Genomic DNA, 16,854 nt, shown 5'->3' with positions numbered 1-16,854 from the left:
TTGTGGGGTTTTTTGTTTTGTTTTTAGATTTTTATTTATTTATTTATTTTAACTTCCAAGACAGAGAGAGAAAGAGAGAGAGCGAGCCCAAACAGGGAAGGGGCAGAGAGAGGAAGACAGAGGATCTGAAGCAGGCTATGGGCTATCAGCACAGAGCTGGATGGGGGCTCGAACTCACTAACTGTGAGATCATGACCTAAGCTGAAGTCAGGCACTTAACAGACTGAGTCACCTAGGCACCCCAAGGTAGCATTTTGAATAAGTGGTAAAGAAAGGTCATTCAGGGGCGCCTGGGTGGCTCAGTCGGTTGAAGGTCTGACTTCAACTCAGGTCACAATCTTGCGGTCTGTGAGTTCGAGCCCCACGTCGGGCTCTGGGCTGATGGCTCAGAGCCTGGAGCCTGCTTCCGATTCTGTGTCTCCCTCGCTCTCTGCCCCTCCCCCATTCATGCTCTGTCTCTCTCTGTTTCAAAAATAAATAAACTTAAAAAAAAATTTAAAATAAAAAAATAAACAAAAAAAAAGAACGGTCATTCAGTAAGGGTTTGGGACAATAGATTAGTCATCCAGCAAAAAACAAAAACAAAAAACATACAGATCCAGACTTTAACTCCTTTTGCGTAAATACCTCCTAGATATATCACAGATGTAAGTGTGATAGATGGAACAAAAGTACTAGAGGGGAAAAAAATGAGTAAATATTTTTCCCTTTGAGATATGGGAGACTTTAAAAAAATTGTTTAATGTTTATTTATTTTTGAGAGAGAGACAGAGCATGAGTGGGGGGAGGGGCAGAGAGAGAGGGAGACAAAGAATCCAAAGCGGGGTCCAGACTCTGAGCTGTCAGCACAGAGCCTGATGAGAGGCTTGAACCCGCCCACTGCATCATGACCTGAGCCGAAGTCTGATGCTTAACCAACTGAGCCACCCAGGTACCCCTTAAAAAATTGTTGTTTAAGTTTATTTATTTATTTTGAGAGAGACAGAGACAGCATGAGTCAGGGAGGGGCAGCAAGAGAGGGAGAGAGAATCCCAAGCAGGCTCTCCACTGACAGCACAGAACCCGATGTGGGGCTTGAACACAAGCAGCTGTGAGATCATGACCTGAGCCAAAACCAAGAGTCAGATGCTTAGTTGACTGAGCCACCCAGGTGCCCTGAGATATGGCGAACTTTTTAAAACCATGTCACAAAAACTCAGAAACCAAAAAGGATAAGATTGTTAACTTTGACCTTTTTTTTTTTTAATTTTTTTTAACGTTTATTTATTTTTGAGACAGAGAGAGACAGAGCATGAACAAGGGAGGGTCAGAGAGAGGGAGACACAGAATCTGAGACAGGCTCCAGGCTCTGAGCTGTCAGCACAGCGCCCGATGCGGGGCTTGAACTCACTGACCGTGAGATCATGACCTGAGCCGAAGTTAGCCACTTAACCTACTGAGCCACCCAGGCGCCCCGACTTTGACCTTTTAAACTTTTGCATTGCAGACAACCAAATAGAAAACGAACTCCTAATTCACACTATATGGAAGGGAGAGAGACAGATGACAAATTAGAAAAATGTTTCGGAAAATGATATATAACAAAGTGCTAATACACACACACATATGTACACACACACATACACACATACCTTTATGGGGGAAAAAAAACAAAAGAAAGATGACAAAAGAATATGAACAGGAAATTTATAAAAAGAAGTAATCCAAATAACCAATAAGCATAGGAGATGCTTAATTTTATTAGGAATCAAATACTAGCTAAGTAAACTATTAATGAAATATTATTGTTTGGTCCTCAACAAATATTGAAAAAGTTAATAACATTCAGAGTTGGATATAGTCTCAGGAAATGTATACTTTCATGTCCTACTGGTGAGAATGTAAATTGGTACAATATTTCTAGAGGATAGTTCGGCAATATTCATAAAAATGACCCAAAATCACACATGCATGAATTTATCCGAAAGAAATAAAGGAATAAGTGAGAATAGATATATTCTCACAGGATACTCATCATGGCTTTGTTTATAATGGTAGAAATTTAGAAATAGCCTAGATAAGTTGTGTCAAGGTGACACATGAATTCAGTAGAATACACTGAAGCCTGTAGGCTAAGAGGTAGGCTGGCCACCGCCCCTCTGGTCCCTCCATGCTCTCCAGGCTGTGCTCACTGAACCTAGCGCCCAACCATGGTGTACCCCCTGGATCAGGCTATTGGCCTCTTTGTGGCCATCTTCCACAAGTACTTGGGCAGGGAAGGCGACAAGAACACCCTGAGCAAGAAGGAGTTGAAGTTGCTGATCCAGAAAGAGTTCACCATTGGCCCAAAGGTGCAGGATACTGAAATTGCAAAGCTCATGGATGACCTGGACTGGAACAAGGACCAGGTGGTAAACTTCCAGGATTATGTCACCCTGATTTTCATCTACAATGATGCCCTTAAGGGCTGAAAATAAATCAGGAAGGTGGAGACACCATCTATAGGGCCTGCCTAAGTCAAATCCAGTGGTGGGTAATTGTTCGATAATTTACTTTTTTTTTTTTTAACTAAAAAAAAAAAAAAAAGATAACACCGCAGCCTGTAAAACAAGAAAGTAGTTCTTTATTGATGGGTATGGAAGGATCTCAGGGACAAATGATTAACTGAAAAGAAGCATGTTTCAGAATAGTGTATACAGTGAGTGATTTCCCTTATGTAAAATTGCACTAGTCTACAAATGGGTAGATATACCTAAAGGATGTTCACCACACTGTCAGATGTTTTCTCTGGTGATGTACTTTTAGGTGTGTATTTATTTTCTTATTTGTACTCTTCTGTCACGTTAGAATTTTGTTCAAGTTGCTGGAGGGGTGGTGTGTGGGGGATGGGCTAAATGGGTGATGGGTACTAAGGAGAGCACTTGTTGCGTTGAGCACCGGGTGTTAAATGTAAGTGATGAATCACTAAATTCTACTCCTGAAACCAGTATTACACTACATGTTAACTGACTATAATTTAAAGAAAATTTTGAAAAAAAAAGAATTTTGTTCATATTGAGCATATATCATGTTCTAAAAACAGCAAGCTAGTTTTAAAAATTGATGCTATCAAGGGGCGCCTGGGTGGCTCAGTCGGTTAAGTGGCCGACTTCGGCTCAGGTCACGACCTCGCGGTCCGTGAGTTTGAGCCCCACGTCGGGCTCTGTGCTGACAGCTCAGAGCCTGGAGCCTGTTTCAGATTCTGTGACTCCCTCTCTCTCTGACCCTCCCCTGTTCACGCTCTGTCTCTCCCTGTCTCAAAAATAAATAAAACGTTAAAAAAAAATAAAAAAAAATTGATGCTATCAAAAAAGAATTAAGAAAAAAAAGGACCCTAAATGGAGCTCCTTTCAGCACAGCAATGCATATGTTAGCAGATATGGCAACAGTGATCGTGTCAAGGAAAACTTCTCCCCTAAAATACCGTCAGTCCTGAAGAAAAATGTAAAAAAAAGCTCAGCGACTACAGGAGATGTTGAGAGGTATTTAGTACACTAGAAATAAGGTGGTTAGTATAAGGTCAGATGACTGCCTACCCAATAATGTGGCTTCAAAGAGTTCACATTGTATCTATGTATCTTTTTAAAACATTCTACCACCAAAATATTACATTTATACTCAAAACTGGCATTCATTATTCAGAAACTTAAATCTCTTGAATTTACAAAATATATTTGCATGCCTGTGAAATATACAAAAATGATGCATCACAAGGCTAGGAAAAGCATCATTGTAAAGCACTATCGACTTCCATGAAGGAAACATTCGGAGTCACAGGCCAAAATATAGCATCAGGGCAAGGCCAAGTCTATTGCACACTATTGCCAGAAGCATATTTCTGGCAAAGAAACAGAATTGGTAATTGAACTATCAAATGTATTTCAAGAGGGTATTATGTTCCAAAAGAGTGGAATGGATTTAGAAATAGATTTAGTCTTCCCTTCCATGACCTGAAGCATTTCTGAACACAAGCAGCTATTAGGCAAGATCTCCATAATATTTGGGAGCAACAAATGTGGTCTTTATGTTTCTTTTTTTTTTTTTAAGTCTTTATTCTAATCCTAGTATAGGTAACACAGTGTTATATTGGTTTCAGGAGTACCATGTAGTGACTCAATACTTCCATATGACACCTGGTGCTCATCACAAGTGCACTCCTTAATCCCCGTCACCTAATTCACCCATCGCCCCACCTACCTCCCCTCTGGTAACCATCAGTTTGTTCTCTATAGATAGGAGCCTGTTTCTTTGTTTGCCTCTCTCTCTTTCCCCCTTCGTTCATTGCTTTGTTTCTTAAGTTGCACATGTGAGTGAAATAATATGGTATTTTGTCTTTCTCGGATGGACTTATTTTGCTTAGCATAATTCTGTCTAGTTCCATCCATGTCATTGCAAATGGCAAGATTTCATCCTTTTGTGTGGCGATTCCATTGTGTATGTACCACATCTTCTTTATCCATTCATCGGTCAGTGGATACTTGGGCTGTTTCCATAATTTGGATATTGTAGATAATGCTGCTATAAACATCCGGGTGCATTTTTGTATTTGGGGGGTAAACACACAGTAATGCAATTGCTGAATTGTAGGGCAGTTCTATTTTTAACTTTTTGAGGAATTTCCATACTGTTTTCCAGAGTGGCTGCACCAGTTTGCAACAGCGCGAGAGAGTTTCCCTTTCTCCACATCCTTTTCAACACCTGTTGTTTCTTGTGTTGCTGATTTTCGTCATTCTGACAGGTGTGAAGTTGTATCTTATTGTTTTGATTTGCATTTCCCTGCTGATCAGTGATACTGAGCATCTTTTCATGTGTCTGTTGGCCATCTGGATGTCTTCTCTGGGGGAATGCCTGTTCATGTCCTGTGCCCATTTTTTAAATTGGATTATTTGTGTTTCGGGTGTTGAGTTTATAAGTTCTAGTATTGGATACTAACCCTTTATCATATATGTCATTTGCAAATATCTTTTCTCATTCCATAGGTTGCCTTTTCGTTTTGTTGTTTCCTTTGCTGTGAGGAAGCTTTTTATTTTGATGAATTCTCAATCATTTAGTTTTGCTTTTGTTTCTCTTGCCCTGGGAGACGTATCTACAAAGAAGTTGCTATGGTCAGAGTAAAAAAGTTACTGCTTGTGTTCTCTCCCAGGATTTTTATGGTTTCAGGTCTCACATTTAGGTCTTTAATCAATTTTGAACTTGTTTTAGTGTATGGTGTAAGAAAGTGGTCTAGTTTCATTCTTTTGCATGTTGCGGTCCAGTTTTTCCAACACCTTTGTTGAAGAGACTGTTGTTTCTGCCATTGGACATTCTTTCCTGCTTTGGTGAAGATTAATTAACCATACAGTTGTGGGTTCATTTCTGGTTTTCCATTCTGTTCTATTTATTTATTTATTTATTTATTAAATGTTTATTTTTGAGAGAGAGAGAGAGGGAGAAACAGATTACGAGGGGGGGAGAGAGAGAGAGAGTGCGCGCGAGTGAGCGTGATACACAGAATTGGAAGCAGGATCCAGGCTCTGAGCTGCCAGCACAGAGCCCGATGTGGGGCTCAAACCCATGAACCGTGAGATCATGACCTGAGCTGAAGTCCAACTGAGCCACCCAGGCACCCCTATTCTGTTTTATTTATGGATCTACGTGTCTATTTTTGTGCCTTATCAAAATACCAGTAGCATTTTTCACAGAGCTAGAACAAACAATCCTAAAATTTGTATAGAACCCCCGCAAAAGACCCCAAAGAGCCAAAGAAGCCCTGAAAAATAAAAGCAAAGGTGGAGGCATCACACTTCCAGACGTCAAGCTATATCGCAAAGCTATAGTGATCAAAACCAGTATGGTACTAGCACAAAAATAGACACATAGAGCAATAGAACAGAATGTGCTTTATATTTCTTAAAAATTTTCACATATAGTTATTTAAGGTTTAGTTTTTTCATGTAATGAAACTGCCAAAAGGCATCCTCTAAATAAAATGTTGTCTTAAATAAGCCTCCTTAACACTGTATATACATTGAGTCAAATTACATATTCTACTGCAATTTGATTGAGAAATTTTAGACACTGCTGTCTAAAATTCTATTCCAGTTCTAGCAGTGTTACACCGTTTGGTTTGGACAAATGTCTTTATTTCTAGAAGATTTTGTCAGCCCAATAAACAGAGAGCCGGGGCGCCTGGGTGGCTCACTTGGTTAAGTGACTGACTTCAGCTCAGGTCATGATCTCATGGTTGATGAGTTGGAGCCCCGTGTTCAGCTCTGTGTTGACAGCTCAGAGCCTGGAGCCTGCTTCCGATTCTGTGTCTCCCTCTTTCTCTGCCCCTCCCCCACTCACACTCTGTCTCTGTCTCTGTCTCTCTCAAAAATAAATAAACATTAATTTTTTTTTTTTAAATAGAGACAGAGAGGGAAGAGAACATTGCCTTATGCCACAGGGGGGCAGTAAGGGTTGGTTAATGAGATAATACTGATAAACTATTTTTGGGAAAAGGAAAAAAAATGCTATGGGTGCACTTATTCCATATTGATAACTAAAGGGAAAAAATGAAAGCATGTGTAAACTTTAATATTTTTGGTGTTTCACATTCATACACAAATTCTACCTTGTTGCTTTGCCAAGCAAAGTAAACAAATAAAAACCAAAAAACTTCAGCTTTAGAAACCCAAGTTCCCAAGGTCGGAGAAATCCTAACAGAGGACAAGCTTACCACATTGTTCCAATGTTGTTCAGCCTTATCTATTCGTTAATCACTAACTTCTGGATCTCATTTTTGTAAGGAATGTGCATAAGCCAATTTCATTTAAAAACGGAAATGCAGAACCACATATTTTGGAAAAGGGATTGAAAATAGAAAACTCACTTAGATTAGTCAAACAGCTCTCTAAATTCTATTTAGCAAAACAAAGATTATCATGGGCTGCTAGTCTTTATTAGTTGTAAAATCTCTAAAGTCAGTGCAAGGTTCTAGGACCAACTGTAGAGCCTCATAGAAACCTGCATATTCCCCTGAGGGACCAATTCATTTATAGTTTACAGCCCTAACTCTTAGTCTAATGCAATTTGGAATATCTACAACAATAACGGCTTATCCTTTAGAATTTCTTTTTCAGTTTTGGCAGATTTACTAACCAAGCTCCCAGGAGCAGTACAGTGGGAGCAGTGATTCTGAAACAGAGTACAGAGTCAACCCCAGGCCCTCCACTCCTGACTCCTCACTCAGGGGTGAATGAGAATCTCCAGGGTATGTCAATGGAAAAGAATTCAATATTATAAGTGGGGTGCCTGGGTGGCTCAGTCGGTTAAGCATCCAGCTCTTGGTTTTGGCTTAGGTCATGATCTCTCGGTTTGTGAGTTCAAGCCCCATGTCGGGCTCTCTGCTGTCAGTGCAGAGCCTGCTTGGGATTCTCTCTCACTTCCTCTCTCTCTGGTCCTCCCCCACTTGTCCTCTCTCTCTCTCAAAATGGATAAATAAACTTAAAAAAATTATACTTGTATATTTTTGCAGAAACACTGATTATTGTAACAAGACACAGAAGGTCAAACTCGGGAAAAATTAGGTGTATAGGTCAAAAAAGCTTGAGAAGCACGTATAAATACTGAAAACTACTGTGAAGGAAAGAGGGTTAAAAAGAACTGGTCATTTAGCTTGGAGTTTCAGAAAATTTTCTTGGTAAAAGAGGTGACAGAGTGATGGGGAGGATCATGCAGTACGGAGTGTTCTAGTTTCCTCCCCCATCCCATACTTGTCGAGTTCATGAGCAAGCTGTGAATTTGGAAGGCTTAGTCTGTGCCTTGATTAGTGTGATAAAAGGCTGAGTTCAGTTGAAATCTTTGGTACTGCATTTCAGAAATGAAACAGATAAAACTAACCCTTGCCAAATGTCAATTCCAAAAGGTTAAAGTATTTGACTGGGTCTAAGGTGGTTGGGAAAATAAACAGTGGAAGATGTGGGAGAGAGAGAGAGAGAGAGAGAGAGAGAGAGAGAGAATGCATGGACACAATTGGGAAGAAAAGGAGAGAGAAAATTAAGAAAAATTTATTTGATTTTTAGGTTTACAAAGAAACACAGGATCACTAACAATAAACCATCATCAAATTGAACATATAGTACTTAAAAATGCTATTTACTGCAGTGCACAGGGACTAAACATTAATTTTTTTTAATGTTCATTTATTTTTGAGAGACAGAGACAGAGTATGAGCAGGGGAGGGGCAGAGAGAGAAGGGGACACAGAAACCAAAGCAGGCTCCAGGCTCTGAGCTGTCAGCACAGAGCCCCACTGGAGGCTTGAACTCATGAACTGTGAGATCATGACCTGAGCCGAAGTCGAACACTTAACTGACTGAACCACCCAGGCACCCCTGGATTAAACATTTGTTTGTTTGTTTGTTTGTTTTTGTTTAAAAATTTTTTAATGTTTTTATTTATTTTTGAGACAGAGAGAGACAGAGCATGAGCAGGGGAGGGGCAGAGAGAGAGGGAGACCCAGAATCTGAAGCAGGGTCCAGGCTCTGAGCTGTCAGCACAGAGCCCTACACGGGGCTTGAACTCACAGACTGTGAGATCATGACCTGAGCTAAAGTCAGATGCTTAACCGACTGAGCCACCCATTTATTTATTTATTTATTTATTTATTTATTTATTTATTTAAAAAGCTTGTGCATGTGAGTGCAAGCGGGGGAGGGGCAGAGAGGGAGGGAGAGAGAGAATATCAAGCAGGTTCCACACTCACTGCAGAGCCTGCCGTGGGGCTCAATCCCATGACTTTAAGATTATGACCTGAACCAAAATCAAGAGTCAGAGCCTTAACTGACTGAGCCACCCAGCCACCCCAGGGATTAAACATTTTAAGACAATGAGTCTATTACTGCCAGAAACTAGAATCACAAATAATACTCAAAAGCATATATCATTTGGAGGCAAATAGCATAGCAAACATGCACATATTTTCATACGTTTACCATTCCTTGCACAACAATTACACTGAACTATTAGAGAAATGCATTCCCTGGAGAATAAACAGGGGCATTCTACCTGTGTCCCATGGAAGAAGACTTATTTTAAGAAACAAGCAGAGTCAAAACAAAAAAAAAAAGATATAAGCAGAGTCAATTCTGGAGCGTAATACTCATATTTTTTGTGTTTTCCATAATTTTTCTTCTCTGGTTGTTTTGGTACAGTTAGGTCTCAGTGTGGTACAGTGTGGTATAGTTGTGTCATGATGTAATGGGGTTTGTCTGGGCTGACTTATTTGGGTTAAAATATCCAACGTAATCCTCTATTTGCTATCCCTCCTAAAATGCTTTGTTAAAAGTCATAAATAGGTGGGCAAAATTGCTTAATGTGGGAAAAACTCTAATTCAGAAAAATTATCTGAAAGACTTTATAGAGTTCTTTTTGAGATCTACAAGTTTGTATTTTAAAGCTCTTCTGCAACGTGGGCTAATTTCCACAAAATTTCTAAGGAGAGCTTCTTTTGAACCTGTTTTAACAAACAGATAAAAATAATTTTTAATTTGTTCATCATTCATATGCAAATAAATGTTGCCATAGAATTTCAAGAATGCTTGAAAGGACTTTCTGAAGACTGCTAATGGTTCCTCTTGGATTTTTTTCATTAATAATTTACTTAGCAAACACTTTCTTCAGAAGAAGTACAAACGTTGTGATCTTGCCTTACTAGAACTATCTCATCTTCTTACAGTACTAGGCTTTTTTAGTGAGATATTACTAAATCCTCATCATTACTTTTATTCACCACACAACAATGGTAGTTGTGTCATGTGTATACAGCTTGGTCCAGACAGCAGTTCCTTATGGTTTGATTTTAGCTATTCCTAGAACATTCATTTCAACATTAAACAAGATTCTGGAAAATTTTGTCGGTTTTTTGTTGATTTAGCTAATGAATATTAACTCTGTCTTTTTCCACATAAACAATGTGTTGGGAGATGGTATAGCCAAAGGTAAGAATACAAAACCTTAGCTGGAAGTGATAATGAGAATAAACTAGAGCTGACTAAGATTGGAAGGTGAACCAGAACGGTCCAGAAAAGTCCAGGCCAGAGCAGCTACCCCAGAAACCTGAGTGGGAGAATTAATGTCATAGGCCACTAAACTGTGGGGTTGTTTATATGCAACATGATCATAGCACTGGCCAACAAGTACACGTATTTATATAAGCTATGATTGTTTCATTATTAACTTAAAGAAGGTAAATGGGGGGAAATGGAGAAAGACAAAAATTAGCATAAAGGAGAAGAGGAGTGGGAAAGATCTTGGTGAAGATCCAAGCAAATATTAGCCAAAGTTCACTTGGAGACTGAATCACATGCTAGAACAAGAGATGAATTGGGAGGAAACTTTCCAGAGTCTCACATCTTCATTCTATAGAGGAAGCTATGGATCTCAGGGAGGCGGAGTTACAATCTCACACTACGACGGAAGCAGGTAGTTTGTCTTTCCCCATCCATCAACTCTGCCATGGAAATCCTACTCATCCTTCAAAACTCAACTCAAAAGTCACCCACTCTGTTATCCCTTCCTTGTTTTCTTAACCAAAAATGGGCTCTTTCACCTCTGAATTTCTATAGATTCCTGAACTCTGTCTAAATTTAAAAGAATAACAGTTTTGTGTGCTTTTCTTTTGTTTGGCCTGGGTTACTATCCCTTCCCTGTCCTGGGCTACTTCTCAGTGAAGGCCTATTGGAGCTTGAGGAGACAGAGCTTTACCCGGGACACCACGGATATATGTGCAGGCTGGAAGGATATTATATAGAGAGTGTTCTCACGCTGAAGGGAAAACGACAGAGGGGAAAAAAAAGAATGAAATGTTCCCTAGCCTCATCCCTTTTCCCTTCTTTTCAATAAATGACCTTCAGAAATTCTACGTGTTTTATTTCTCCCTGTTCCTATGAATCCAGGCACTAGCTTATTTAATGTTTCTCCTCAGAACATTCCATGAGCTCCATGCTATTATTCAAAAAGAGAAGCAAGCAAGCAAGCAAGCAAGAAAAATTTGTTCTAGGGACCTGTGGTAGCCAGAAGCCAGATGGCTTCAGCTTTCCTCTGCTTTCTCCTTTGGACAGTTAGTCAGATAGTAACAGGTACAACTGAAACCTGGTAATGTGATATTGCTGGGTGTCACAGAGCCAGACAAAGAACTCAGATGTATAGGACCTAACTGATCATTTAAAGGTCAGAAAGATTGGATTAACAACTTTTGCTACTGTTACGATGCCCAAAGAGAACTCCTTATGAAATTATGTTAAAAGAGATGGTTTATACCTAAAGAAGGAATTAACAGCTTGGAAAAAGAGATGTTTTCTCCTGTCACTGAGCTCTTGTGAGTTAGGAACCCTGAGGAGTGAGTCACTGAATACATCCCAACCAATAACATGTTAATCTGTCTTTTCTTCTCTCAGGAAATCAGATGTGTGAGACTTGAAATAAAAAATAAAGTCCACCAGCCATCAAATATGTGGGGAAATTAGTGGCGGGAAGTAGCAAGAGACCAAGAAGAAATCAAGCAAATAAGCAGATCCAATTCCAAGAAACAGGGAGAGAGTGTTTGAGTTGCTACAAAGTCCTAGAGAGCAGCATGGATGGTTAAATTATCACCTTCTTGAGATCAGAAGTGGTGTTTTATTTGCTGGTGCATCCCCCGTCAAACTCAGCAGCAGGGTAGGTGCTCAATAAGTTTGTATCATTAAAAACATACTTGGGGCGCCTGGGTGGCTCAGTCGGTTGAGCGTCCAACTTCGGCTCAGGTCATGATCTCACGGTTTGTGGGTTCGAGCCCCGCATCAGGCTCTGTGCTGACGGCTCGGGGCCTGTAGCCTGCTTCGGATTCTGTGTCTCTCTCTCTGCTCCTCCCCCACTCACACTCTGTCTCCCTCTCAAAAATGAATAAAGATTAAAAAAAATTAAAAAAAAAACATACTTCGGGCACACTTGGTATAGAACAGACAAGCCTATGCCTGTGTTCTCTCTCATATTAAGCATTTCTGAGTCTCTGCCAATCTTTCCTCTTTGCACCTCACTTAATTGGTGGCAGGAAAGCAGATGCCCTCAGTCTTTTGTACTGTCTGTTTTAAGCCTGGGTCTCACAGTAATTTCTTTGTTTTTTCCTTCTGTCTTTCTTTTTTAATGTTTCTTTATTTATTTTTGAGAAAGAGAGACTGCAAGTGAGAGACGGGCAGAGAGAGAGAGGGACAGAGAGGATCCTAAGCAGGTTCTGTGCTGCGTGCATAGAGCCCAACGTGGAGCTCAAACTCACGAACTGCCAAGATCATGACCTGAGCTGAAATCAAGAGTCGGGTGCTTAACCGACTGAGCCACCAAGGCAGCCCTTTCTTTCTTTCTTTCTTTCTTTCTTTCTTTCTTTCTTTCTTTCTTTCTTTCTTTCTTTCTTTCTTTCTTTCTTTCTTTCTTTCTTTCCTGGTGAGTGAAAAACTGATGTCTTTTCTGATAAACAATGTGTGCCTCCATTGCCTGTAAAGATAACAAATCAAAAGGCTTCCAGAGCCCTGACATTTCATGCCTAGAGACTATTATTGGTTGGAATTTGATCCTAGCATTTAATGACTCCATTCCCAATATTTGGGGCATGGAGCACTGGGGGAGTACCCCTCTGACAAAAGTACCTGTACTCCCTGTTCCCTGATAATTCTCTGCTTGTGTTTCACACTAACAGAGCCAGACAGTTCTGTCTAGAGATTCCATTAGTTTTTTTTTTTTTTAGTAAGGTTTTCTTGACCATAAAAGCAATCTATTTTTGTTGTTGTTGTTAAAAGTGATGGTAGAGAACTGAATGGAGTAAAAAGGAATAGTTTCAACCCTTTGCCATCTTATCATTAATCCATTCACCTGGGGTCACAACTGATATATCTTGACGTTAAGAGATTCAGACATCCAAAACCAGACAAAGATCCCACTAAAAAGGGGAACTATAGACCAATTTCCCTGATGAACATGGATGTGAAAATCCTCAACACGATATTAGCCAACTGGTTCCAATAATACATTAAAAATATTATTCACCACGACCAAGTGGGATTTATACCTGATGCAGGGCTGGTTCAATATCCGCAAAACAATTAACGTGATTCATCACATCAATAAAAGAAAGGACAAGAACCTCATGATCCTCTCAATAGATGCAGAGAAAGCATTTGACAAATGCAGCATCCTTTCTTGTTAAAAAACCCTCAAGAAAGTAGGGATAAAAGGAGTATAACTTGAGATCATAAAAACCATATATGAAAGACCCAATGCCAATATCATCCTCAATGGGGAAAAACTGAGACCTTTCCCCCTAAGGTCAGGAAAAAGTGAGGGATGTCCACCCTCAACACTGTTATTTAACATAGTATTGTAAGTCTTAGCCTCAGCAATCAGACAACACAAAGAAATAAAAGGCATCCGAAATAGCCAGGAGGAGGTCAAACTTTCACTCTTCGCAGATGACGTGATACTGTATATGGAAAGCCTAAATGATTCCACCAAAAAACTGCTAGAATTGATTCATGAATTCAGCAAAGTTGCAGGATATAAAATCAGTGCACAGAAATCAGTTGCATTTCTACACACAACAATGAAGTGACAGAAAGAGAAATCAAGGAATCAATCCCATTTACAGTTGCACCAAAAACCATAAAATACCTAGGAATAAATCTAACCAAAGAGGTGAAAAATGTATACACTGAAAACTATAGAAAGCTTATGAAAGAAATTGAAGAAGACACAAAAAATGGAAAAATATTCCATGCTCCTGGATAGGAAGAACAAATATTGTTAACATGTCGATACTACCCAAAGCAATCTACATATTCAATGCAACACCCTATCAAAGTAACACCAGCATTCTTCACGGAGCTAGAACAAATAATCCTAACATTTGTATGGAACCAGAAAAGACCCCAAATAGCCAAAGAGATCTTGAAAAAGAAAACCAAAGCTGGAGGCATCACAATCCCAGACTTCAAGCTATACTACAAAGCTGTAATCATCAAGACAGTATGGTACTATCACAAGAACGGACACTCAGATCAATAGAACAGAATAAAGAACCCAGAAATGGACACACAAACATATGGCCAACTAATCTTTGACAAAGCAGGAAAGAATATCCAATGGAATAAAGACAGTCTCTTCAGCAAGTGGTGCTGGGAAAACTGGGCAGCGACATGCAGAAGAATGAACCTGGACCACTTTCTTCTACCATACACAAAAATAAACTCAAATGGATGAAAGACCTCAATGTAAGACAGGAAGCCATCAAAATCCTTGAGGAGAAAGCAGGCAAAAACCTCTTTGATCTTGGCCACAGCAACTTCTTACTCAACCCATCTCCAGAGGCAAGGGAAACAAAAGCAAAAATGAACTACTGGGACCTCATCAAAATAAAAAGCTTCTGCACAGTGAAGGAAACAATCAGCAAAACTAAAAGGCAACCAACCGACAGAATGGGAGAAGATATTTGCAAATGACATATCAGATAAAGGGTTAGTATCCAAAATCTATGAAGAACCTATCAAACTCAACACCCAAAACACAAATAATCCAGTGAAGAAATGGGCAAAAGACATGAATAGACACTTCTCCAAAGAAGACATCCAGATGGCCAACCGACACATGAATAAATGTTCATTCACTCATCATCAGGGAAATACAAATCAAAATCACAATGAGATACCACCTCACGCCTGTCAGAATGACTCACATTAACAACTCAGGCAACAACAGATGTTGGCAAGGATGCAGAGAGAGAGGATCTCTTTTGCACTGCTGGTGGGAATGCAAACTGGTGTAGGCACTCTGGAAAACAGTATGGAGGTTCCTCAAAAAACTAAAAATAGAACTACCCTATGACCCAGCAATTGCACTACTAGGCATTTATCCATGGGATACATGTGTGCTGTTTTGAAGGGACACATGCACCCCTATGTTTATAGCAGCACTATCAAAAATAGGCAAAGTATGGAAAGAGCCCAAATGTCCATCGATGGGTGAATGGATAAAGAAGATGTGGTATGTATATATATATATATAATGGAGTATTACTTGGCAATCAAAAAGAATGAAATCTTGCCTTTTGCAACTATGTGGATGGAACTGGAGGGTACTATGCTAAGCAACATTAGTCAGTTAGAGAAAGACAAAAATCATATGACTTCACTCATATGAGGACTTTGAGATACAAAACAGATGAACATGGGGGAAGGGAAGAAAAATAATATAAAAACAGGGAAGGGGACAAAAACATAAGAGACTCAGAAATATGGAGAACAAACAGAGGGTTACTGGAGGGGTTATTGGAGGGGTTATGGGAGGGGGTATGGGCTAAATGGGTAAGGGGCATTAAGGAGTCTACTCCTGAAATCATTGTTGCATTATATGCTAACTAACTTGGATGTAAATTAAAAAAATAAAAAAATAAAAATTAAAAAAAAAAAAGAGATTCAGACAGATTATGTCACACCAATGTTGGAAAAAAGAAAAATTGTGCATTCAAAATGATTCTGTCTACAAGCCTTTTAATCATTCATCATATAGCTTTGATAAAATACTGGTCAGATATGATAAAGGATTTTGAAAATTATTACACCCAGCACACCCCTGTGTGGTACAGACTGACAAATGTACACCTTGTATTATTCTGCATACATCCTGGATTCCTGGGGAGAGGGTGTATGATGTGGGCGTGTTTCGTGTGCTTGATATCTATAAATACACTCAGAGGCTGCTCAAAGCTGCTCACTGTTATTTCGGCACATCCACTATTCCCGGCTTTTACATACACCCGCACCCTCACGAAGACGGAGTAAAACTGAATTTATTTCTGCTATGATGAGCATGACTCCAGACAAATTGTTACAAAAGCAGATGCCAGTTTTTAGGGGTACCTCACCCTAAAGATGCAAAATTAACTTCTGGTTTGTCTGCAGCAATGTCTAGAACACTGTTTTCACTCCTTTCTCTTGACCTTCTTCAGTATCGACTTCTAGATGCTGATATCTATTTATGCCACCACCTGCCTTCTGTGGTTTGGTCCAGGGTTCATTTTCCCCCAGGCTGTGACTCTGGCTCTATTTCTTGGTTAAAGCTTTTCTCTCTTTTTTCAGGAATCCCAGCCCACAAATCCTCTACCTGCAGCTTCCTATACCTGCTGTTGTAGTTTGCATGGACCTGGAGGATACGACCCTGCTGGTGTTCAAGGCCCATCACCATCTGCCCCAACTCACCCCTCTGGTCTCCCTCCCACGGCTCTCCCTCGTGTAGAGCTTAGTGGTTAAGAGCACAGTCCCTGAAGTCAGATTTGGCTCAAATCCTAGCCAATTATTATTATCTTTTTAAGTTTATTTATTTTTAGAGAGACAGAGTGAGTGGGGGAGGGGCAGAGAGAGAGAGGGAGAAAGAGCATCTCAAGCACAAACCGTGAGATCATGACCTGAGCCGAAACCAAGAGTCAGACATTCAACTGACTGAGCCACCCCAGGCGCCCCTATGGTGGGTTGTTGAAGTAATGGCAAACCCAATGAGTCATGCATCTCTAAACCCAGGCCCCTGTAATGTGTTCTCCCACATTGAGTTTGGGCTTGGCCATATGGCCTGCTTTGGCCAATGGCAGAAGCAGAGGCTTGATGAGTGCTTGAACATGGAGTATTTGCATTGGCTGGCTTGCTGCTTTTTTGAACCCAGCCATCACCTAAAGAAGCTTGGGCTAGTCTGCTGGTGGTAAGACAGCTGTCCCAGAGGCCTCGCCCCACCACTCAGCTGTTAGACCTGTCTGTGAATGAGGCCATTTGGTTGGTGGTAGCCAGCCCAGCTGGCTTGCCAA

At 40.1% G+C, this 16,854-nt stretch overlaps 1 protein-coding gene across 1 annotated transcript; it reads left to right on the top strand.

Moving 5' to 3' along the window:
- The first annotated feature begins 2,189 nt into the window (after positions 1 to 2,189).
- On the top strand, positions 2,190 to 2,450 carry LOC101097637 (protein S100-A6-like). Its single transcript, XM_045056961.1, has one exon. The coding sequence runs from the start codon at positions 2,190 to 2,192 to the stop codon at positions 2,448 to 2,450; it is 261 nt and encodes an 86-aa protein (XP_044912896.1).
- Positions 2,451 to 16,854: the final 14,404 nt, after the last annotated feature.

Source organism: Felis catus, chromosome B1, assembly GCF_018350175.1.
Source record: "Felis catus isolate Fca126 chromosome B1, F.catus_Fca126_mat1.0, whole genome shotgun sequence".
In the NCBI taxonomy this organism is placed as follows: Eukaryota; Metazoa; Chordata; class Mammalia; order Carnivora; family Felidae; genus Felis; species Felis catus.
Note: the sequence above shows the minus strand (reverse complement) of the source record. Positions and strands in the feature narration are given on the sequence as shown.